This window comes from Hydra vulgaris, chromosome 06 (assembly GCF_038396675.1).
Source record: "Hydra vulgaris chromosome 06, alternate assembly HydraT2T_AEP".
Classification (NCBI taxonomy): Eukaryota; Metazoa; Cnidaria; class Hydrozoa; order Anthoathecata; family Hydridae; genus Hydra; species Hydra vulgaris.
This window is the reverse complement of record NC_088925.1, coordinates 13394307-13420198: the sequence shown is the minus strand read 5'-3', so window position 1 is coordinate 13420198 and position 25892 is coordinate 13394307. Positions and strand designations below refer to the sequence as shown.

At 28.3% G+C, this 25892-nt stretch overlaps 1 protein-coding gene across 1 annotated transcript; it reads left to right on the top strand.

Annotated features, from left to right (window-relative positions):
• Positions 1–9794: 9794 nt before the first annotated feature.
• On the top strand, positions 9795–20204 carry LOC136081214 (uncharacterized). Its single transcript, XM_065798512.1, has 2 exons — positions 9795–11405; positions 19842–20204. The coding sequence occupies exons 1-2, from the start codon at positions 9795–9797 to the stop codon at positions 20202–20204; spliced, it is 1974 nt and encodes a 657-aa protein (XP_065654584.1).
• Positions 20205–25892: the final 5688 nt, after the last annotated feature.

Sequence of the window (25892 nt, the reverse complement as noted above, 5' to 3'; positions counted from 1 at the left end):
TTTAATAGAGGAAACTTCAAATACCTTTAGTATAATTTGCTTAACTGAAACGTAGGGTGCATTTGATGACGCTAAATCTAATTTAAATCTCCATATTCGAGGTTTTAATATGATCCCACTAGCGCGTAAAGAAAATAAACGCGGAGGTGGTGTACTTTTTTTATATAACGGAAAATTTGAGGTTTTTTATAAGGCCTGAGATGTGAGTAGGGAAGAGTATGCACCCTTGATCCTAAAATCCAAGAGGGAAAATGCTAAACAAAAATTTACGAAAAACAAAATTATAAAACTATTTTAGCGTTTTCTAACTTTATGGTTTTAAGAAACTTTAAGAAAGTATAAATATATTTTTTATAATCAATATTAGTTTTACAATTATCATTAATTTAGGAGAATGTTATTAACACAATGCGCCCTGGATTTTATGATCAAGGGTGCACGCTTTCCCCTATTTCTGATGACAATAAGGAATTTTTAACAATTGAACTTTTAACCAATAGTTCTAAAAGCATAACTATAAGCTACTGTTATCGCCCACCATCTGGCCATATTAAAAGTTTTAATGCATTTTTGTGTAATGATATTTAAAAAAATACTTTTAAGGAAAATAAACTAAATTATATAATTGGTGACGCAAATTTAAATTATTTTGAATATCACGTTAATAACAACATTAAAAAGTTTTACGATGACTTATTCGAACATGGAGCAATTCCACTAATTAACAAACCTACTAGAGTAACCTCAACTTCAGCTACCTTAATTGACAACATTATAACAACCGATATCTTTAATGAAATTCTTAAAAAAGGTAAAATAAAAAGTGACGTTTCCGACCACTTCCCTATTTTTTTCTCTATTAATATTGACAAAAAATTAATACAACAACATAAAAAAGTCATTATTAAACGTTTTTTCACCGATGCAAATCTAGCATTGTTTAAGGATCAATTATCTTTAATAAATTGGAATCATATAAACAGTTCATTTGAAATTAATGAAGTATACGATACATTCTTTAAAAATTTTTATGAAGTATATGATGTAAGTTTTCTAAAACGTGAATTTATTATAACGAATAAAATTTATTATAACGAATAAAAGTCACCATGGGTCAATAAAGATCTTAGGAAATCCTCAAAAATAAAGCAAAAACTGTATATAAAGTACTTAAAAAAACCAACACCAGAAAATAAAACTATTTATCAAAATTATGCCAAAATGTTTGAAAGTCAACGAAAAAAATTTAAAAAAAGATATTATTATGATTTAGTAGAAAAATATAAATATAATTCAAAATGCACATGGCAAATTATAAGTCAAATTATTGGAAATAGTAAATTAAAATTATGCTCTGTGCCTAACACTATAAAAGTCGATGGCGTATTTTTATATGAACCCAATCAAATAGCAAGAGAACTAAGTAAATATTTCGTGTCTGGTGGCCCTAATTTAGCTAAAAATGTTCCAAATACGATTAATCCAATAAATGATTACGTGTTTCCATTAATCTCTAGTTTAGATATATTTGAAGTATCTTATTCAGAATTTGAAAGTGCTTTCGAAATGCTTAAACCTAATAAAACAATTGGTTCTGATTATATAAATTGTAATATAGTCATAGATTCACACGATGCCATAAAATATATTCTTTTTAAAGTTTTTAAATGTTCTATAAATTAAGAAATTTTCCCCGTTCAATTGAAAATAGCTAAAATAACGCCTATATCTAAAGGAGGTGAACCATTAAATGTCGGTAATTATCGACCAATATCTATCCTCTCTGTTTTTTAAAAAATTTTAGAAAGAATTTTGTTCAACCAAATATCTAATCATCTTGCTGTTAATAATATACTATACATAAATCAATACGGTTATAAAAGAAATAGCTTTACTAAACATGCAATAATTCATCTTACTCGTAGTATAACTAATTCATTCGAAAAGTCAGAGTTTACTTTAGACGTCTTTATAGACCTATCTAAGGCTTTCGACACAATGGACCATGAAATACTTTTTTAAAAACTTGAGCATTATGGTATCACCGGTAATGCTTTAAAACTACTAAATAGCTATTTAAAACATCGCAAAAAATTTGTCTATGTCAACGTATCTTCTTCACAAGATTATCAAAATATAGATTATATAAAAATAACCTGTGAAGTTCCACAGGGATCTATACTAGGGCCCTTATTATTTCTAATTTATGTTAACGATCTCCATGAAGCCTCAAAATTAACAACAATAATTTTTGCTGATGATACAAACCTATTCCTATCTAATAATAACATCAATAAACTTTTTTATGATATGAACATTGAACTAACAAAAATATCTAACTGGTTTAAGTCAAATAAACTTTCACTCAACATTGATAAAACTAAATGGATTTTCTTTCATCCACGATTTAAAAAACATTTATTTCCAATTCTTTCTTCATATTGATAATATACAAATAAAAAGAGTAATTTTCACAAATTTTCTAGGTATCATTGTAGATGAAAATCTATCATGGAAGAATCACATCGGACATTTATGCAACAAAATTGCAAAAAGCATTGGAGTTTTATATAAAGCAAGAGGTGTTTTAAACAAACATTCATTAACTCAACTATATTACTCTTTTATACACTGTCATATTAATAATGCCAATATTGCATGGAGTAGTACCCATAAAAGTAAATTAATGCCACTTTATTGTCAGCAGAAGCATATTGCACGTCTTATAAATTTCAAAAATCGTTTTACTCACTCAATGCCACTCTTATTTAACATGAATGTTTTTAATATATATCAAGTAAATGTTTATAATATTCTTTGTTTTATGTTTAAATGTAAAACCAACTCTTCTCCAGCTTCTTTTTTTGATTTATATTCTTTAAAAGAAAAAAATAAATATTCTTTAAGAAATGATAATTTTATTAAACAACCAAAATTTCAAACAAACTTTGGTAAATTTTGCTTTTCTTTTGGTGGAGCTATTTTATGGAGCCAAATAGTTTTAAAAAATTTTGATTTTTCTCATGAAGGAATTATTATATGTTCAAAAGAAAACTAAAAAAGTAATTTTCTCAATTGAGAATATATTTATATACTTTTAATTATACCCAGTTTTGTCATCACTCATTTATATTTTACTTTTATACAATATTGATTTAAAGTTTATGCGAGAAACTATATTTAAACAGCATTATTTGAATTTTGTTAAAAGTTGCACTGACATTACTTGTACAGTAGTCATTTATTATTTACTTGTTTACTTTAATTTTTATTTTAATTCGTAATATTTGTAAATAATTTGTATTACGAACGGTACATACTTTTAATATTGAATTTAATTTTGTAATAAAAAAATATATAAAAAGATAAAAACAAAAAAAATAAAAAAATAAATAAAAATTATAAAAAAAAAAAAATCATAAAAAAAAAAAATTGATGTATGTGAATGGATGTATCTGCAAATATTGTATGTATGATACTTTTGGAAGTTAACCATCTTTTGACAGTGGTTTAGCATTTTTGTCGGTGGAAGCGTAAACGCAAAGGCACCAACATTTGATTAATTCTTCTACACAATATTTTGGACAACCTTAAAGTGCATTTGGATGTACCTAGTGCAATCATATTCTTATTATTTTCGTTTATTTATTAATTAATTAACAATTAAGATTAGTGTAATTATAAGATACATTTGAGTATCAAGAATCAGTGATCGTATAGATGCGAGACGTATTTGTTTATCAAGAATATTATGATATTATTGTTTTCGCTTGAGTCATGCGGTTCAGAAGAATTGGTATTTTAATTCAAGCCATAAAGACCATAACTAAAGAAAAGTTTAAAATTTTTTCTAAAATCTAAATTAAATTCAAAGTTTTTCAACAACGGTTTACGGTGACAAGACCTGTATAGTCTTCTTTGAAAATCCCCGTTCTTTATCTTTATTCTTTACATTTTTTTTTTAACGATTTTTTTGCATGTAATTTTTCTTATTGATATATTTGTCAATATGACTTGAATATTGTAATAACAAACAAAAAAAAAACAAAAAAAAAAGGTTATTAGGTGGCAATTTCACGTCATCAGCTTGCTTTTTCTTTAATTTTTGTTAGTTAAAATGCAAAACAATTTTATACTTCTATAGATTTTATATTCTATATAAAAATGTAACTCATTTTCCTTCCACCAACTCAACTTAGTTAAGTTTGTGCAAGGAAGAAACTTAAAATGTAAAACTAAAATAACACAAGTATACGTAGGGCTTCCAATCGGTTTTAACCGATAACCGAAAACCGCGGTTTTTGTCGATATAAATAAAAACCGTTGGTTTTCAAAAACGGTTTTGGCGATTTTTTTGTATAATGTCTTTTAAATGTTTATTTATTATAGAAAAGTATAAAAAAATAAATTTAAAAAATGTCATCAGTTTCGAAATTTGCTACCTAGCGTAAAATTCCAAATTTAAGAGATGCTAAAAGGACCTATAATAGGTACGGTTCTGTTGTAACATGCTCCGGTGGATCCACAACTACTTTGCGGAATCATATTTTGCATCATGGAATTACTATTGATAGTCCTTCGACTGGAGAATCAAACAGCAGCTAAAATCCACCACCGGAAAAAAAAATTAAAACCATGGACAGTTGTTTACAAAAAACGAGCCTTAAATAAACTGTAGCTGATCTAGCTACAGATGGTTTTTTGATTAATGGGATAACTAACAACAAATTTATGTGCTCATCGATTCAACAAAGAGGAAATCCTCTTCTTAAAAGCCTAACAACTGTGATGAATTAAATCCATCAATATTTTTCTGATAAAAAGGAAGTGATAAAACAAAAAAGTATTGAAAAAATTCTAATGGGGTTTGAATTCAGCTAAGTTAAAATGCAAAATAATACACATCTTTGAGACACACAATGTACATTGGTGTCGACTTGCATGAAAGCGAATGTAAGAAAATTTATAATATTAGCCTAATTAAGATTTACGGCTCCTGTCCAGCTGAAAGTTTAATCCAAAATAATGAGCATCATTTGAATTCATTTGGTATTTATGTAATTATTTGGTATTTCTGTATAGATGGTGATGTAGTCGGTATTTGGTATTTATGAATTATTTGGTATTTCTGTATAGGTAGTGGTGTAGTCGATATTTGGTATTTATGAATTATTTGGTATTTCTGTATAGATAGTGATGTAGTTGGTTCAACTCAAGATGGTGCAGCGATCAACAAGAAGCTCATGCAATTAATGGACATTGTTGATCAGTTTTGCTTTAATCATGAAGTTCATCTTGGTGTATGCAACACATTATACAAGAAAAATAAAGACACAAACGTAACAATTTTCAAGGAAATGGACAATGATTCAAAAGAGGATGAACATGGAATTTACGATAATAGTTTTAGTTTTGAATTAGTAAACAATAAGATTAATGTTAACTACCCTACAAATTTAATATATGCACGAAAAGTAGTGAAATTCATAAAACGTCATCAGTTCCTAATCAAATTTTTCAGAAAAAAATTACTGAGGAATTTGGTAAAGAAATCGAACTACATCTAGATGTTCGTCATCGTTAAAATTCACTTTTTTTATGGCTGCGCCTTTGTTAAAAACCAAGAAATGTTTATTCCGGATATTTACTAATTTAAATGCTCTTGATACAATCAACAAGTTGGTTTTTGAGTCTTTAACTTCATTACATGCTGCTTTAGAGCCAGAAAAACTAGCAGTGGAATTTCATAGCAGAGTTGATGCAACGTTATTAACAGCAGATACGGTTCTTGAATTCATGCTTCCAAAACTATTTGCTATGAATACAGAGATCGCATCTTTATTGCATTCCAATTTAAAAAAGCACGTCGATGAAAAAATTAACGGAAATGTTTTGCAGTTGTTAAGGTGTTTATAAGATCCTTCAGTTGTTCTATTAAAAAATACTTTTACTGTAAATCTTTCGTTAAGGCTTTTTGAATTTACTTCTAATGATGAGGAAGCACTAATAGCTGAAGCACAATGTACAATATTGGAAAGTTCACCTGTTTCTCTTTACGATGAGTTAAACGCACTTCTCAATAAAGATATCCTCATACACTTGCCCATATCTACTGATCAATTCAAAAGACTTAAGCAAGAGTTTTTGTTGTACCGAAATACGGGAAAAAGAACTTAAAACCTTGGAGAAAAGTTACAATGCGGTTCTCTCTATAAAACCCATATCAATAGATGTCAAACGCATTTTTTCGAGAAATTTTTTTACTATTTAAATAAGTCATTATAAGTTTTATTTCGAAACATAAACATAATGTTAAAACACTTTGTTTAACTCATAAGATCTTGCCATCATCGGCGTATAACTTGGTATGGTTATAAATCCAGTCTGGTAACTCATTGATAAAGAACACAAGTAGCAGTGATGAAAGAACTGATTCTTGAGGGACGCAACTTATCACCTTTTTTTAGTCCGGCGTTTACTTTTCAATTATTACTCGTCGTTTTCCATTAGCTACCCACCTAGCAATATAGTTTAATAGCTGGCCTTAAGTGTCATAGGCATGAGTTTTATATAGAAATCGTTATATGACACAATCTTGAATGCTCTGGCAAACTCATTTATTATTAATTATTATAAATATTTAATAATGTCAACTAGGTGTCCCCGGTAATCGGCTTCCGTCAAAACGTTACAGGATTCAATCAGACTTATGATGTTCTTTCCGTCTCCTTGCACAATATTGGTGAGTGGCACCAGCTTGTAGTTATAAGTCTTGCCTTTGTTATTATTTTGGACGATAGGCGCGAAACTTGATTTGAAAGTAAAAAGCGACTGATTCTCACTAGCAAGAATAAGAATTCTAGCCATTAAGAATTAGTCGTTTTTTAATTTCTAATTTAATGTCTAACCTGAGTGTATTCTTTTGAAAATTTCTAGCTACTAAGAATTGGTCAACTGAGAATATCAGTTTAGTTGTAAATCTAGTTGTATTAAGTAGGAATCGGTAATTAACCTGTCTAACCTGAAAATATACTTTTAAAATTTCTAGATAGTTTGTCGTTTTTAAAAAAAGAATGAATAGTTTTTCAAATCAAACTATTTTTTTTTTTTTTGAAAAACTTTTTTTCAAATCAAACTTTTATTATTTATTTTATTTAGACAAAAAATTCATTCAACTCAATGTATTGTGGATGGTGCAGCAAATTGGGCTACTGTAAATTGCATAGAACTCAACTATTTAAAGCGCAAAACATTATTAATAAAGTACTCACCTTAATAAAGTTGCAACTTCTTCCCCAATACTTTTAAACTCTAAACTCGAATTTAGTTTATTGTTACAAATATTTAGGAATTCTAATGAACAAAAATCTTAACTGGGATGATTGTTAAATAAAAGTTCAAAACTCTATTAGGTTTGTACCCTACTTACTAAATCACTTTAAACAGATTGGTCACACTCAATCAAACCAAGGTCAAATTTGTAGATCTAACGTCTTGTGTCATATTCTGTACAGCGCCTCTATACTCTCATTTTGCAGTATTTCAGGAGAAAAAAGCTTTAACTTTTCCAGAATTAATCACTTAAAATTGTTACAACTGATGCAATAAATTTACACCAATTTAATATATGACACAATACCAAAGCTCTTAATGATAATGACAAATATAAATATTTTTTTTAAAAATCCAACACACGCAATAACCCCAAAGCTATAACTGTAAGCAGAAACCCTGACAGATTTTCATTTGAAACCAATACTGTTAACACAAGTTTATCAAAAAACATTTGTTCAGAAATATTTATGTGCACTTCGTGAAGAAATCAAAAGTCTATATCTTTGTAAGTAATATTGGTATATCTTCCACTTTTTACTTAATAGATACAACATGAAGAAAAAATTGTAAAATATATTATGCTATGCAATGCCATGCCATTTAAAATTTTTAAATCAATTTATATAGCCTCCGAATAAGTTTTCCAAAAAATCACGGTAAAATCATGAATATTCGGTAACTATTCGGTATTTGGTAGGTGTGGGAGTTAAGGTTAGTTTTAGTCTAACTAAATTTAGTCGACTAACCTTTTAGTCTAACTAAAATTAGTCGACTAACTTTTTAGTTTAACTGAATTTAGTCGACTAACTTTTTAGTCTAACTAAAATTAGTCGACTAACTTTTTAACGTAACTAAAATTAGTCGACCAACATTTTAGCGTAAATAAATTAGTCGACTAACTTTTTAGTCTAACTAAGTTTAGTCGACTAATTTTTTAGTCTAACTAAATTTAGTCGACTAACTTTTTAGCGTAACTAAAATTAGTCGACTAACTTTTTAGTTTGACTAAATTTAGTCGACTAAGTTTTTAATTTGCGAAAAATATATTGTTACTTTTACCCAAAAAATACTTTTTTTAAATCTTGTTATGTGTTAGTTGTGAAGTGGTTTTAGCGCCATTTTTTTAATAACAAATTGCTGTAAGTTACAATTTAGATCTCCATGGCATCTTTTCCAAAGTTGATTTTCAGAGTTTTTCAAGTTTTTGGAGAAAATTTTTTTTTCTTAAGTTTGCGAGATATACACTTGGAGTTTTGTAATAGTAAAAAAACTGTATCCATTTACTCCCCCCTTATTACTTAGTACTTGTTTTAATTTTCAATGAAAAGCGGTTTAAATCTGGATTTTTTCAATTTCAAATTAATATGAACCATAAACTATTAGAAAAAAAAAATGGTGCCATATTTTTGAAATGTGTTGTATGCAGAAGCTTTTTCGGATTTCTTTTATATAATACCAGCAATCATCTTTTGAGGTAATAATATCTAATTTATTTTGTTCTACACTCATAAAACGCAGTTTTTACAGTGACGACAATATAATTGTAGTTGTTAGTAACAACTACACAATATAGAAATAATAAAAAACATTAATTGCGTAACAATTTGTTACGCAATTAATGTTTTTTATTATTTCTATATTGTGTAATTGAATAATATATCTTGTTCAACTCTCAAATTTTTTTTTTTTTTTTTAATTATTATTAAAATGCTAATAACTAATTATGTATTCGGTATAAAATATCAGCTGTTTTCGGCGGAGTTGTTCTACTAACAAACCAATTTTTATTTAATTCAATGAAAGAAAATGTGGGGCAATACTAGGTACAAACAAAACATTTTTAATACCTAATTGTCACAAATTATATTACGTATTTTAAATTTCTTAAAAACAATAAATTTTAATGAATGTCTTTAAGTTGATTTATTTGTCTTAATTCATATTATGTTCATATAATTTCTCAACACAACAAAATTTAAGGAACGTCTTAACTGACACCTCAAAGTAATGGTTTCTCGCTATATATTAGATAAACCGTTATTCTCAAATATATATTTAAATTTACTTTAAGAAATTGCATTTTTAAACTGTCGAAAAATAATACGTTTTCTCCAATTGAATATGCTGCTCCAATATCTGATTTGATGAATCTGACGAAGAAAAGATTGGATAAAAGAAAGACTATAGATGAACAAAACCCTGCAGATCATAACGATAGCGAAACAAGTTCAAGTTTTTCATCCGGTCAAACAGAAATTGAAGTTGATGCTCAGTCCATTGAAGAAGCAGCTAAAACTACATACGAATATTACTCAATCGAGGAGGAAACATCAAAATGAATATGCAATCAATGTAATAGTAACAGACCTAAACAGTACTCTTGTAAAACATCAAAGAGTATATTAGATTACCATCTTGAACATGATCACAAAATAATAACGCCGAAAAAAAAACGAACTATGAGTGGCTTGTCCAAAGAAGTTAGCGATAAGATTGATAGAGCTCTTTTAATTTTCATTATTGCCTGTTGTCTTCCATTTATGTTGGTAGAAAGTAGTGCATTTAAAGAATTTGTTTTGTGTTTAAATCCAAAGTATAAAGTGCCTTGCCGAAAAAAGTTAAGATCTCTTTTAACTGATTTATATCGAGAAAAAGTTGAACTTTTGAAATCAAAATTATTATCAGTTAAAGTTTTATCTATTACTACTGACGGATGGACGTCCTGTCAAAACTATAGTTATATATCTGCAACTGCACATTTCATTTCTGACAAAACAAATTTCATCAGCTTTTGTTTGGGCTTTGCATACCTTAATGGCCGCCATGATGCAGATAATTTAAAAGAGGCTTTGCTAAAAATCGTAGAAAAGTTTAAAGTAGATGATAAAATAATGAGTATAGTATCAGACAATGCCAGTAACGTACGCAACTGTCTAAATTCTTTAAAAGTTTGTTTAAATATTCAACCAATAAGATGCATGGGACATGTTTTGCAATTAGTTGTTAAAAATGTCATAGATTTAGTTGAGGAAGGTGAAAAAGATAGTTCGTCTAAATTCTTTTTCATTGCAAGAACATTAACTAAGTGCAGGAAAATTGTTACATCTTTCAATCACTCTTCTCAACTTAATGATTTATTAGAGGAAAGTCAAACACGACAAGGTGTCGAAAAAAATCACATACTTCATTTGATTCGAGATGTGAAAACTCGTTGGCACTCTACGTTTCTCATGGCAGAGCGAATGCTTAAGCTTCACTCCTACGTAAAAGATATCTTTAATTCGAAACAACAATACAAAGATATAAGAAAATATTTACTCGATGAAGATGAAATGGTTAACTTAAAAGAAACGGTAAATGCTTTATTAAGCTTTAATCAAGTAAGTGTTTTACTATCTGGCGATAGGTATACAACGTGTTCTTTAATTATTCCAAGTATAAGGTACCTTGAGAAGCAGCTGAGTAAGAATCAAAGTGAAACTCCTCCTTTAATTGTAATATTGAAATCACATTTGTTAGAATCTTTACAAACTTACAAAGATTCATATGAATTAGAGAATAATTCCTTTTTATTGTGTGCCACTTTTTTGGATCCAAATTATAAAAGTTTTCAATTCTTTGAAAAGTACGAAAAAAAGAAATATTTAAAAATTGTGAAAGAATTTTTGTCAGATTTTTATCTCTCAAAAAGAGTTGGTGAAATAATTCCAATTAAAAAGGTGACAAAGGAATCAAAAAAATTTAAGTTGTCATTTGAGGATGAAGAAGATGATTTCGGAAGTGATAGTGACAAAAATTTAACCTTAGATTTAAAAAAAGAAATCAGTGAATATATAAGATTGTCAGTGCACGAACAAAATGTTTTAGAGTTTTGGCATCAAAATCAATATGTTTTTCCAATATTGTATTGCATTTCAACGATGATTTTATGTACACCTGCTACCAGTGCACCAAGTGAGCGCCTTTTTTCTGATGCATTAAACAATTTGTATGCTAAGCGAAACAGGATGACGGCTGAATGTTTTCAAATGTTGATGTTTTTGTACGAAAATTTGGAATTTTTTAATTTGGTTTAAAATTGGTGCAATTTAATCAATGTAATACGGAAATATCTTGTTGAAATAATTATTTTTGAATTTATTTCATTGTTCTTAAATAAAAACTCTTAAATTTAGAACTTGAACTGTTTTGTTTTAAAAACAATCAAACAAGGTTGCAACATGTTTAAAAAATGATTTTATAAAGTTGTTGCTCTCATGTTTGGGACAGGGGGGGACCCCAGAAACTTAAGGGCTTTTATGTTTCCAGGCTACAATTATCGCAATGTTTTGCAAAGTATCATTATCCGATTTTCAATTTTTTTTTAGAAAAACCAATTGCTTAATTAGACTATAAAACTAAGTGCAAAATATGAACGTAGCAAGTCTTCCCGATTCTATGTTATTTAAATTTAAGTTTTTTTACATTTGTAAATGTATTTTACATTTTCATGTATTAATTATGACCCACCCAAGTTTATATTTCATAATGAATGATTTCATTAACCTTACCTTTTCTTTATAATTCTACAAAAAATGGCGTCTTAAATGCGGTTCATTTAAGTTGATATTTCAAACTTACTTTTTAAATAAGATTGCTTCTAGTTAACTTTAGATCTTACTTTTCACGCTAAAACTCTTATTTTCAAACAAACTATCTACTTCAGCTTGAAGCAATTTAAAGCCAAAAATTGCTGCTGCCTAGTATACAGCCATATTTAATATAATTAAACGAGTTTATATACGACTAAAAATTATATTTTTGATACCAAAAAAAAACATTATTTTGGGAAAAATATATCGTAACTTAATTTTTTTTTAACAAAAAGTGAAAATGTATTTTAAAATGATAGATATTCTGCATTTTTTAAGTAATTAAAAAGTGATAAGAAATTTTCTGGTTTGATAAAGCGACCGCTGCCATTTAACAGAATGTTTATCTTATTTTACAGTTTTACACGATTTAATTGCGGAGGTTGCATTTTTAAATGCGGACGATGAGCCTCTCGGTAAATGCTATTAAATGTTTTGCCTTTTAAAAACTATATTAATACGTTTAACATTTGGTATGCATTTTAGAATAAATAAATTGCCGAAGCTTAAATGTACTTAAATTGTAACAAACATAACCTAATACGCCAACCAATTTAAGCGCAATTCCGTACTTATTTGTCCGTACGTTGAAAAAATGAGAAAAAGATAAAGTTTTAATTATGAATGTAATGATAACGTTGCATATATAAGCTTTCGCATTAAATCAAGCTTGTTGAGAAAAATGATGGAAGTTAGCGTTAATAAATTGGTACTTCTTATCGCTTATATGAAATTAAATATTTAGAGACTAAGTATATTCGCTAGTATACAGGGTGGGGGGGGGGGAGGGTAAGTTGAAAACTGCCGTGAGAATAATTGCCGATTAAAAATTATACTGGCTGAGTATAAGAATATATATATCGATTGCTGAGATTTGCTAATAATTATATTAACATCTTAATTTGCCGAATGATCAAACTAAATATCGGCAATAGCATGGCCTATAATAGATGGACGTGCAACCTATTTTTTTTTTTTTTTTTGCGAACCATGCTCATTGCGCATTGTTACAAATCTTTTGTTTTAAACCATAGAAATTAAATTATAAAGTCTGTCGGATTCGTCGAAAACTTTTGGTCTTGTCTAACCAGTTACATCAACTTCCTTTTAGTTATTCAAGATAACAGCAATAGATAGCGATTCCACGGCTCAACGAAAAACATTTGACGTTTGAAAAAAAACACGTAACTTTCATGAACTTTACTCTCTTATATCTTTTTGTATGCTTAAGCAAACACCTTAAGGTTTTTTGCATCAATTAGTGTTACTCAACCTCTTTCCAGTCATATATAGAAAGTACTATGGTTTATATGGCTTCATTTAAATTTTATCCATATCTTAAGACCACTATTAAGAAAAAAGCTCGAAGCGGAAACATTTTTTTAAAACAAAGCTTTCAGAGGTTAGGATTCTTTAGTACCAAAACACATCCAATTTTTATAAAACTTTCCGTATAGGTTAAAAAAGGGATGACGAATCAAATGGAATGTGCACACTTTTTAACTTTAATACATAAATTTTAAGTTCTTAGCGTTTCAAAACTTCAAGGTTTATTTTTATAGAAAAAAAAAGTGTTTTTTAAAAGTGTCCAGGTGGAAATTGCAAGTTTACTCTTTCCTCTTTTTATAACAAGTATTTATTTATGTTTTCTTGAAGAATAGGTTCTAAGGATTTTTATATAGAAGTTATGTATATATATATAACTATCTTCCTTCGCATATTTTATGACGTTTTTTGTTTTGATTTTGCGTGACATAATGCAAATTTTCGGTGCCATAACAATGCAAATTTTCCATACTCAAGCCCTATACCTTTCGTCAAAAAATCATCAATTATTGCACTACAAAAAGTTCAATAACTTCAAAGGCCGAATGACCCCTCTTTTTTTAAGTCAAGTCAAGCTCTATACAATGATATAAGTTACATATGTTTATTTGAATAATAAAAAAATCGTCAAGAATGGCTACAATAGAGTCAGATTTTAAGTTTAATTTTATATAGCTAGATATTCCTTATATTTTAAGAAATAATACTGATAATAATATAGAAATTGAGATCATTTACTTAACTACTTTAGTACATGTATAACTAGAGATATAACAAATAATACAAAATATCAACTAGTTTTGTAGCTACTTAGAGAATATTGGTTTCATGTCCAGGGAACTACACCATCTACTATATTGCTGTAGACTTATTGTTTAAGAATATTATAGAATTTTTTATTTTTATGTTTAACAACAGAAATATATACAGTTAAGGATAAATAACTCATACATAAAATGAATATAAATACAATAAAGAAAAAAATAATTTGTCACAGTTTTAAAGAATTTAGCAAAGCCAATTTATGGCAAACCGCAAGAATAACTAAGTATTTAATATTAACATAGCATGATTTACCAGCTATATATAAACTAATTTTTATTTGATAAAAACAAATGGGTTATTATGTGCCTTTTATGACAAATGAAATAGTATATGAAATATGAAATACGAAAACATGAAATATCTGGCTACATTTTGCAAGATGATTATAAACTTGAATAACTTTTTAAAAGGTTTTGCATTATCAAACGAGTTATAAAAAAGCCCATTAGAAAATACACCTACTAAAAAACAATGCTCAGTGGAATATATATTATGGAGCTTATAGAGTAGTCGAGGCAAAAAACGGCGACATATCGGAAATAATACTCAAAAAATACACTAAACTAAGGCTGGTGAATGAAGGACCAAGGAGTTGCATGAAACCAGACCTTGACTAAAAATTTTCATTTAAGAGTTTTACTTTTCGCTTTACTTTTTTTAGTCATTTTAAAATTATCTTTACAGATCTATTTTATTATTGATGGAACTTTGTTTACACGAAAAAAGTTCCCTAACTTACAAATGTTTATCTTGGAAAAATGATGAAAATCTGTTCGTGCCGACAACTGATTTCCTTTTCCTTGGTGTAATTTGTTTAGTAATTTGTCAACACGTGAAGTAGTTACTTATCCTGAACAGTCTTATTAAACAAATGCTATAAAATTTAAACTAACACCACGTGATCAGAGTTTCTGTTTAAAAACTAAGGGCAGCCATTTTAATAGATTTTTTTGTTGACGGGTGAAAATTTAGAGTTTGTCGGAAACTCGCATGGCTCGCTGATTTCTGCGGCGTCTTTGATGTAAAACAATAGGTTGCACGTCCATCTCTTATAGTTCCATGGTAATAGATAGTGAGTGTCATACCCCCAACACCACCTTCCCTTCTCGCTGGCTCCAATACTATATATCACTAATATGAAAATAAAAATTTATAGGCAATGTATAATAAAATCCAATTTTAGGAATGTTACTTATCTGGGATAATTTTTCCTATGTTGCTATTTTAAGCCTTTGAAATAGGGTTGTTAACCGAAAGGTTTCAAAGATTTCTGTGAAAAAATCTTTTAAAAGGGTATATACAATTAGTAATTATTTTTATTCGTAACGAATATATAGAAGCATTAAAATTTGTCAAAGTAACTTTCGCAAATAATACTTATGAAAATTAGACTATCGCAAGTTGCTATTTCAAATAATGCTCTTCCAAAACTTCCAAAAGTTTCACTTTCGGAAGTAGCACTTGAGAAATGAGCGCTTTTAATAACTACGTTTCGAAATCTATAAAGGAAGTTTATTCGCCTAACTGCAAGAAATGTGAAAATAAAATATCTGTATATATCAAACTGTTTGTAATGAAACTTTATCTTCAGTATAGCAATATATTAAATTTTTACTAGTTTGTTTTTTCAAATAATGATCAAAAAATTTATTTCGAAAGGAAAATTTTCGATAAATCCACTTGAAGAACGGTCACTTACGGAAGAAAACTTGAAATTCGTCATAAAAACAAGATTGAAATGTTCCATTTAAAAAAATCCGTATAATGAACTAAGTAATTAAATGCTCATTACTCATAAGTGTCAATTATCGCGCATGCAAATTTTTATGAAGTAAAAAACTGATATTATTTTTTAACTGAGTCCTTTCGGTAGGTTTCAAAATCTTCTTTCGAAATGAATCGATTAGCAAGTTTCTTTTCGCTTGTGATTCTTGCGAAAATCTTATTTTTCGTATATTGCCTTTCCAGCGGCGTGGGCAGGATTTTTTTGATGTTTCAGATATGACACTTTTAGGCATCGTGCGAACTCATAACTCAAGAATGTTGTTAAGTCAAATGAAAATGTTTCTCAAAGAAATTGCGGTGATTGGAGCGTGAGAACAAAAATACCCCCAACAAGTTGGCTTTCCCAACCCCGAATAAGACGTTAAATTAAACTGCAGAATGTTAATTAAACGTTCAAAGGGTGCCTTTTTTAGATTCCGTGCCCATTGGGCGTTTATAAACAGTTGCAACAACCGCATTGGTAGTTGTCTCAGAGCTGAGACAAAATTCTAATAATCAAAGTTGATTTAATACGTTACTAATTTGATTTGACGTGCCCCTATGAACCATGTTTGGGACATTCAACCGCCACAATAATGTGCCATCGTGTGTGAAAATTTCATGGCTTCATAGGTTATTCAGTTTTTAGTACTGAAGCTTGTTTTAATCGACTAATTTTAGTTACGCTAAAAAGTTAGTCGACTAAATTTAGTTACACTAAAAAGTTAGTCGACTAAATTTAGTTAGACTAAAAAGTTAGTCGACTAAATTTAGTTACGCTAAAAAGTTAGTCGACTAATTTATTTACGCTAAAAAGTTAGCCGACTAGTTTTAGTTAGACTAAAAAGTTAGTCGACTAAATTTTGTTAAACTAAAAAGTTAGTCGACTAAATTTAGGTACGCTAAAAAGTTAGTCGACTAAATTTAGTTAGACTAAAAAGTTAGTCGACTAATTTTAGTTAGACTAAAAAGTTAGTTGGGTAATTTTAGTTACGGTTTTTTTAGTTATGTTAGTTACAATTTTTAGTTTTGGTCACAACACTAGTATTTGGCATATTCGGCAATATTTTATATATTTAGTATTCGACCAAATATTGCAAAATATTCGGCCAAATACCTAATACTAAAACAAGAGAAAAAACCGCGTTAGAAATAGAACCGCATTATATTACTATATATTACTATAAATTATGCAATAAACAAATTAATCAAATAATAAATATATTATATGTATAAGATTCTATTTATAACAAAAAAAATTTATTTAAAACAAGTTTTATTCTTGAAATCTGTCTGTGCGAAACTATGATGAATGAATACAAATTTTTTTCACCGTTTGTTGATAGCAAACGATTCCGTGTTTCCTTGTAAATTGTACCTGCTTTCGAAAATAGCCGCATACTATACACGCAACTAGCTGGAGATGATAAATAAACCTAAAAAAAATCTGCTAGGCTTTGATATTGTTTTGCATTAGCTGACCATCATTTTTAAGGGTCTGTTTTCCAATCTAGGCGAACAGTTTTCATAGACAAATTAGTTTCTTTTGCTGTTGAACTTTTCTGTTCAAAATCTTCATCTGAGTTTCTGTAGCGACTTCCTCAAAAAAATTCCAGAAATACTGTGTATTACAATTATTGTATCATTTTTATTGACAATTTCTTCTTTCAAGGTGGAGATGAGTTGTTATCGAAGCTACTAGACGCTTCAAAACCACATTTCAGAGCTCCTAAAAGAATTTTTTTTTTTTGCTCTTTGTAGTTTTACTATTTGGGAGAGTGGGGAGAAGTGGGAAGCTGGAGAAGTTGGACAGCCTGAAATTTCTAGTTAGGAGTGGTGCCTAAATACTGTTATTTAATGTAAACAATTAAATTTCTTCCCCTCTATTTAGCAGAAATTGCTTTGTTTCCCTGTGTGCGCTAGAAGCCCTAATTTTGAAATGTACCTTAAAAAAGTGTTTACATAAGGGTGAAGTGGGGCAGAAAAAAGAAATATTTATGCCACGCCTCTTCCCGTCGCCATTTGGTTATTTCGATTGGTGAAAGCTCTTGAACATTTTCATGTCGATTAAGTGATTTAGAGTCAGTGATTAGTAAGCGAACCCTCGTTTTTGTTCCCTGTTGCCGGGGGAGCTCCAGTTAACTTAGTGTACTGCTCAGAATGCTTGTTTTGAAGACGTTTTTTAAGAGAAGTTGTTGCTGGAAATAAAAAAAAGTACTTAAACTTAGAGTAATTAAAGAACCTACGGTTCAAAAGAACTATGATTGAAAAAACTACCAGCGTAAATAATTTGTTATAACAAAACATTTAATTAGTTATAATATACGTAAAACTTTTTTGCTTTTCTTCCTTCTCGACCTCACAAGATCTTGTTATTACACAGCAAACAAACTGCTAGTTTATTGCCTTCCCAACAAATTTCATAATATTTACAAATTTTTAATTAAAAGATTAATGTATTTGTACGGTTTTTAATGACAATACTTGTGTTCGGTAGTTTAAAATAAATTATCGAAACTGTTAATAAATGGATTGCATTTAGTAAATTTAATTTGTTTATTTACAAATTCTAGTGACAATTTATATTATAAATACATCAACAGCTAATATAATCCGCAAACAACGCAATTGCCACTAAATATTCTAAAGCTTTCACTATATAATTACATTTATTGTATATATATGTATACATCTTAGGTAACGGGTTGTAAGAATTACAACCTATAAGTAACAAAGTTTGATGTAACGAATAGTCAACAAATAACATGCCCAAACACTAAAATAAAAAATAAAAAAGGCGTAAATACCCGTACCGCTATTCACTTTACTAATGCTGGTTGGAAATTGTCACATGCAAATTTTTCTAAGTGTTACCGAATACTCGGCTGCCTCATATTCAGCTATTCGGCGAAGAGTCAAGCCGAATATTCGGTATTCGGCAAAACTGTTCGCGGCATTTCTAATTTAAAACAAATCTTTTTTATGCGCTCGCCAAAGTTTTTGCGGGCGTGTGGGTGAGCCCAAAAAGACTTAAACGCAAAGGCGCTGGCTAAACAGAGAAGACTGCATATATATATATATATATATATATATATATATATATATATATATATATATATATATATATATATATATATATATATATATATATAATATTATTTAATATTCTTATCTTCTAGTTTTTGCGATATAATAAATAACATGTAATTCCAAAAAATCTGGACAAATTTCCCGCCATTTTTTCTCCGCGTAAAGTTATCAATTTTGATTGGCTATCACGCAATTTTGTAGAGAATTAAATTCTCTAGAAAACTCATTAATTTTATACTGAGCAACAAATTTGAAATAATAAAAAAAAATTACTTTGAAACAAGATGACGTAAGAAAGCGAGTGTACGAGTTTATTGAAATTAACCCAGAACTTTCCAAAAACGCAATTGTAAAACATTTTATGATGGAAAGTATTCCAAGATCTACGCTCTACAATATTCTAAAACGAAAAGACAACAACATATTACCTGAACGACAAGTTGGAAGCGGTAGGAAAGCAGTTAAGATGACAAAAAAGAAGATCAAACAATTGGAAAAAAAAATCGACCATCAACATGGAATCAGTCAACGTTCTCTTGCTAAAAAATTCAATGTCAATCAATCATATATATGCAACACGATAAAGCAGAAGACAATCATTCATTATCATAAAAAAATTGAGGCTCCAAAAAGAACTCCTGAACAACAATCTCTTGTTTGTCCAAAGTGGTCTAAATGGGTTGAAATTTTTCGAAAAAAATAGGTGATCATTGACGATGAATCATATTTTGGATTAAGTAATTGTAATATTTCAAGAAACAGAGGGTTTTATTCATCAGATGTTACTACGACACCAAATGACAATAAATTAAAAAGAAAATCAAAATTTGAACAAAAATTATTGGTTTGGGTTTTGGGATTTCTCCAAAGGGATTGTCAAAGCATTATGTTGCACCTTCCGGTCAAGCTGTCAATGAAAATGTGCACATAGACAAGTGTTTGAGATCATGTTTGCTCCCATATATAGAGACTGTTCATAAAGATGATGAAATAGTTTTTTGGCCTGACCTTGCATCATCTCACTACTCAAAAAAAGTTCAAGAATTTTTGAGGTCCAAAAATGTCGAATATGTGCCCAGAAGTCAAAATATTGCAAACGTACCAGAATTGCGACCTATTGAAGATTTTTGGAATGAAATCAAGAGAGCAGTATACGCTAATTGTTGGGAAGCTAAAAAATTTGATCCAACTGAGGAATCGTATCAACTACTGCTTCAAACATGTCGACATTGAGCGCGTACATCGACTTGGTAAGGAGAGTTTTACAAGAGTTGATACAGTTCGCAGACAAGGAATGGAAAATTTGTAATTTTTTGTAATATTACTCTATGAACATTGCTCTTTTTGAAATATCGTTCAAAACTTAAAAAATAAGTCATCTTTCTAAAAATATTTTAGAATTTAATTTGTCCAGATTTTTTGGAATCACATGATATTTGCATTGAATAAAATGTGTATTAATAAGTTTATTTAAAAATACTACAAGAAATAAGATCATAAATTCAAATTAATTCAAGAATCTATATGTAAAATTTTTTTTGAGATTTAAAATGTTATTTTAAATCTCAAAAATAATGTAAAATATGTTTTAATGAAATAGAAATTTAAAATTAGGTTTGATGAATAATTAACTTCACTGTTCAAAAACAGCACTAAGATTTGCCTAAATAAAACCAAATAAAATTATAATTTCTTAACGAAGCAGAACAATATAAAAAAATAGTTAAAGACAATAGTTGCAAGGACACGCCCCTGACGAGTGGCGTTAGTGCAGGTCTCGGGCTCTCCGAAACGTCATTGGTGATCGCAGTGCATTCCTGAGGAGGGGGATCACCATTATGCACTACTTAATTCTGATTGGTTACCATGGCACCAACATTTTTTTACCTCTTACACCCACGTATTATAGCGCTTTGTGAGCTTTATATTATGAATTTGTTACATTAATGACATTTATATACTTTTATCTCACACAGGTGATTATCAGTTTTCAGTTGGTTATCTAGAGTTTAGACCATATATAGTAGCACATTTACTAGCCTATTTTTTCTTTTTATATTGCTCGTACTTATATTTTGTATCATTTTACTTTATATTTTGTTATCTACTTATTTTATTGTTTTTGTATGGTGCGATAATTTTAGCCATGGTTGCCTTTAATGAACCAGCGGATCGATATTGCCTTGTTTACTCATAGACCATTGTTTTATCATTTGTTTAGTATGACTAGAGCGTGAGTTATTGTTCACCTAATCCCTGAGTCCTAAAATTTTCTTCCTCCTACAAAATAGTCTTTACATTCATTTATGATTCTCACCCAATGACATCATCTACAATCTACTTCTATTTTCACATCTCCCAGATCTACGTGACTGGACGGCTCCGTTGGTCACTTTTTGCGACCATTGTGTCGCATAAACATACAAAAAAATAGTTAAAGACAGGATCATGCCTCACTTTTTTCTAACAATTTTCTTTCCAGATGTCAACATTGGCTTGTACGCTAAACTTCCTGCTTTACAAACTTACTTAAAACTATGAATTTTTTTACCAATGTTTTATCACGTAAGCTTGTTGTTAATAATACTTTTCTTGCTTTTTCCGAAGCATTAGGAAAGAGTTCTTTCAAAAGATTACTAAAAAATCTTGAATTAAATGGGAATAAAGTCAATATTTTAAATAAGATTAACTTTTTTAATCATTAACAATAAAAGCAAAAAGTGTCATCATGATGGCCTTATTTCCTTTACCAAACAGGTTTTTAAAAAATATTTGTGAAACTTTTTTATTCTTATAAATACAGGGATGGTGTCAGTTTTTAGTAGGAGAGGTAAAGAAAAAACTATAAATTCATTTTATTTCCTTTTTTGTTGTTGTTGTTAAGAATAATTTATAATTTTTAAAATAAGAAATATTATGTTTTAAACATAGATACATAAATTACATAATTTATATATGTATGGTTTTAAATATTTAGGTAATAAAGTAATTTATGATTTTTGAAATGACATTTTTTCCTACTTCTCTAATTGAAATATTTATTACAAAAATTTATAATAGATTTTACATTAGAGTAAAAAAAATTTATTTACTTACAAGTTTATTAGAAAATAATACAAGAAGTATAATCATGAGTTCAAATTAATTCAAGAATCCATAAGTAAAATTATTTTTGAGGTTTAAAATATTCAACAGTAAAATATAAAAACAAACAAAAACAAAAAAGTTTTGATAATTTTTGAAAATCCTTATAACATCTTTCGTTTATTAAATGTTAAGTGTAAAAAGACTTTAGCGAAAAGATATAAACTTAAATTAATTTCCCAGTAAACATTGTACAGTTGGTATGTAGTTGGCCCGATCCTAATAACCAACTTTGGTACCGTGAAAAAAACGTAGCGCTTTTACCAACACTTAGCCAACTGTTTCATAAACTGTTGGTACCATTAACGGCCCAACAGTAATAAAACAGTTGGCTAACAGTTGGTACCATTACCGGTCCAACTATATGATTTTTTTCGCGATTTTTTAAATTAGCTATTGCACTTTAATTGAAAGTGCAAATGTTATAAATGTTTACAACTATCATTACAACTTGACGTGATGGTGAAAAATGAGTTGCATATTTGAAATCAAAAGAGAAATGCTATACAAAAAAAAATTGTTTGCTCGGCAACAGAAAAAAATTTTTTTTTCTGTTGACCTGTGTAATAATTCAGTAATAACCACTGTAATAATAACAGTAGTAATAACAATAACAACTACAATTATAATAATAACAGCAGTAATTTACAACAGTAACAATAATAAAAAACTAGCAGTAAGCAACCCCTAATACGGGTTATGAGTAATTAAATCATTAATAACAAAAACACATTAATAACTTGATATATTATCTAAAAAATTAAATACAAATTTATCTATAAATAATATTTTAACTTTGACTCTCTATCAGCAATGTCATTGTTTATAGTTAACGACATAAAGACTGCATGAACATCAGTTTAAGTTTTTATTTAAATCTGTCAAAACACAAAAGTCAAAAAACAAAGTACCAGAAAAAGAAAGTCGACTAAAGCCTGCAAATACCTAAAAAAAAATGAAAAAAAAAATTACAATTTTTAATTAAAAAAGTGTTATTTGCATTTTATTGTTAGTAGAATTAGGATAATAATATTACAGAAAATATAAAGAATAAAAAAAAGCTATAACAGCCTAGGTCTATCAACAAAAAACACAGTAACAATAGCGCATAGCATAAAATATTTGTAAGCATACATTACTGTGTCTCCAGAGTAATTAAAAAAGAAAAGATTATAAAAAGGCTAGGCAACACAATGTAGTAACACTGGCATGTAACACCACGGTTTATTAAGATATTTTATCAAATAAAATACTTGGACTAAAAAGATTTTATTTATTAAAATGTTTGAACAATCGAGGAACAATTATAGTTAAACAATTTAAACAATTATACCATAAAATAGCAAGCAACTCGTAAAATATTTCTTATAAATGGTCATTATCAATTGAGGTGTTAAGAAATACGTAAGAGCTCAGTAATTACATAAGTTTTATAATTCTCCCTCTGATCTAAGAGAGAGTGGGAGAGAAAGAAAATATTTCCAAAGCAGCTTGTTAGAAAAGGTAAAAAAACACGCAATAAATAGTAGTAACTGGTTTTATTACGTTACCAGTAAACAAAATTATATTTACCTTGATTTGATTTCCAGCATTTCTTAATTAAGCTCCAGCTTCTCTCTAACTGTTGACTAATGATTTAAAGAGTAAATTTCACACCATGTTAAATTTACAAAATTAAAACCATATTTCAACAGTAAGCAAACAAATCAAGAAATGACTAAGGCAACTAAAAGAAAAAAAAAGAACATAATTATACTTGAAATTATAAAAAAATTTAAAATCACTTAAATTTAAAACTGTTATTAATTGTTACTATAAATAGTAAAATTCATACTTTGCTTTGTTCTAAATTGTCTAAAGTAAAATCAAATTAACAGACATTAACACTGCTTGACACTAAATTCTGGGTAGTAAGTTTTCTGCTTGCTGAGCAGCATTTTTAATATTTCAACAACGATTAATTTTATCTTGCCTAGATCTATCTCTTTCACTTAACAACAACTATTTTTAAGTTGCCTATTAGCATTTACATTAATAACTTTTTTGAGCCTAATATTATCCATTTCAAATTCACTATTATCATTAAACATTACCAGTAATATTACTATTGTTACAACTGAATAATAAAAAAATGTAAAAGAATCTTACAAATTTAGATCTTTTCTAATCAAAGACTATATTTAAACTAAGATTTATTGAAATCCATATCTTTTTATGCTTATATGCATAGGTTGTTTATCAAAAATATTAAACAATATTTATTTACATCAATTATTTTCAATTTAACAAAAAATCTAAATTACAATTCTTACAATTATTTAAGTGATCAATAAATTACTGACTGCAATTTGTTGATCACTTTAATGTCAACAAATTACAGTCAGTTTTCGGTGTTAAATAGATAAAATATATATTTAATATAAATAAATCCAATATAAAATTAAAAAAAATTAGTACATTTACTCAAATCAGTACCAGTTATACTGTGTGAAGTGACTAAAAAACACTTCTGTTCTTTCCAATTTCACTAAAAAATAGCTTTTAGCTCTTTCCAATTGCACTAAAAAATAATACAAAACTTGCTTAGCTTAGTTGCCTAGTTCTCAAGAATCTGAAAACAAATAAGTAAAGAACCAAAAACAAACAAACATTTATTTATTAAAACTACTATATTAAATTAAATTAAATTAAACAAAGAACATCAAGTCTCCTTAGAGGCTCAGAAAAAAATTTTCAGCTCAAATTTGCTTGCAGACCTTGCTTGTAAAACCATGTGAATAAGAAACACATTTAGAAAAGCCTAAAAACTACTTAAAAATGACAGATGCAACATTGAAGTTTAGACGTTGACTGGACTAATTACTAGTAGATGTTTTAAAAAAATTCATAAAAATTTACAATATTTGGTTCTCCTATATCGCATAAATCCATTATATAATAAATCTGAAATGAAAAATTGTAACAAATAAGTAAATACAAAGAAAAACATCATATATGAATCAAAAATCAATGTAACGATAGATTATTGTCAATAACAATAAGGGCATAGAAGTAGTCGTTTAGGGAAGTGGTAAAATTTAATACCATATAAACTATACCTACATTTATAGATTCAGTCACTCTCAAACACAAAATGTATACATATAAATTGTTATATTATAGCATATATATATATATATATATATATATATATATATATATATATATATATATATATATATATATATATATATATTTATATATATATATATATATATACATACATACATATATATATATATATATATGTATATATGTGCATATATATATATATATATATATATATATATATATATATATATATATATATATATATATATATATATATATATATATGTGTATGGCAGCATAACGGTTATATTAAAAGGTGAAGGAGAGTTTGAGTTTAAAAGTTTAATTAAAAGACAAAAAGCGTTTGAAAGAAAAAAATGATGAATTGCTTCAAATTGAACTCTTTTCGCTTAGACCACGCTACTAATTATTTACATAAAATACAATTACAATTATAAAACTTACGGGAAACTTTTACGATTCAAAAACACGCGGTGTACAGTCGGTTAATGGTTGGCACGGAATCCCAATAGTTAGCCAACTATAGCCAATACTGGTCCGCCAGTTGGACCAACTAAAGCATGTTTACTGAGTTATCTTTTAACTTATTTCATCACGTTATCTTATGAAAAACCTAGGCCCAAAAAACATGGGCCAAAAATGTCTGCATTTTAACATTGATATTTT

Coding starts and splice junctions, on each gene's coding strand:
- LOC136081214 (XM_065798512.1), top strand. CDS start 9,795: ATGAGTGGCTTGTCCAAAGAAGTTAGCGATAAGATTGATAGAGCTCTT. Junction 11,406..19,841: donor ATTTGGAATTTTTTAATTTG/GTTTAAAATTGG, acceptor ATTTCTCCAAAG/GGATTGTCAAAGCATTATGT.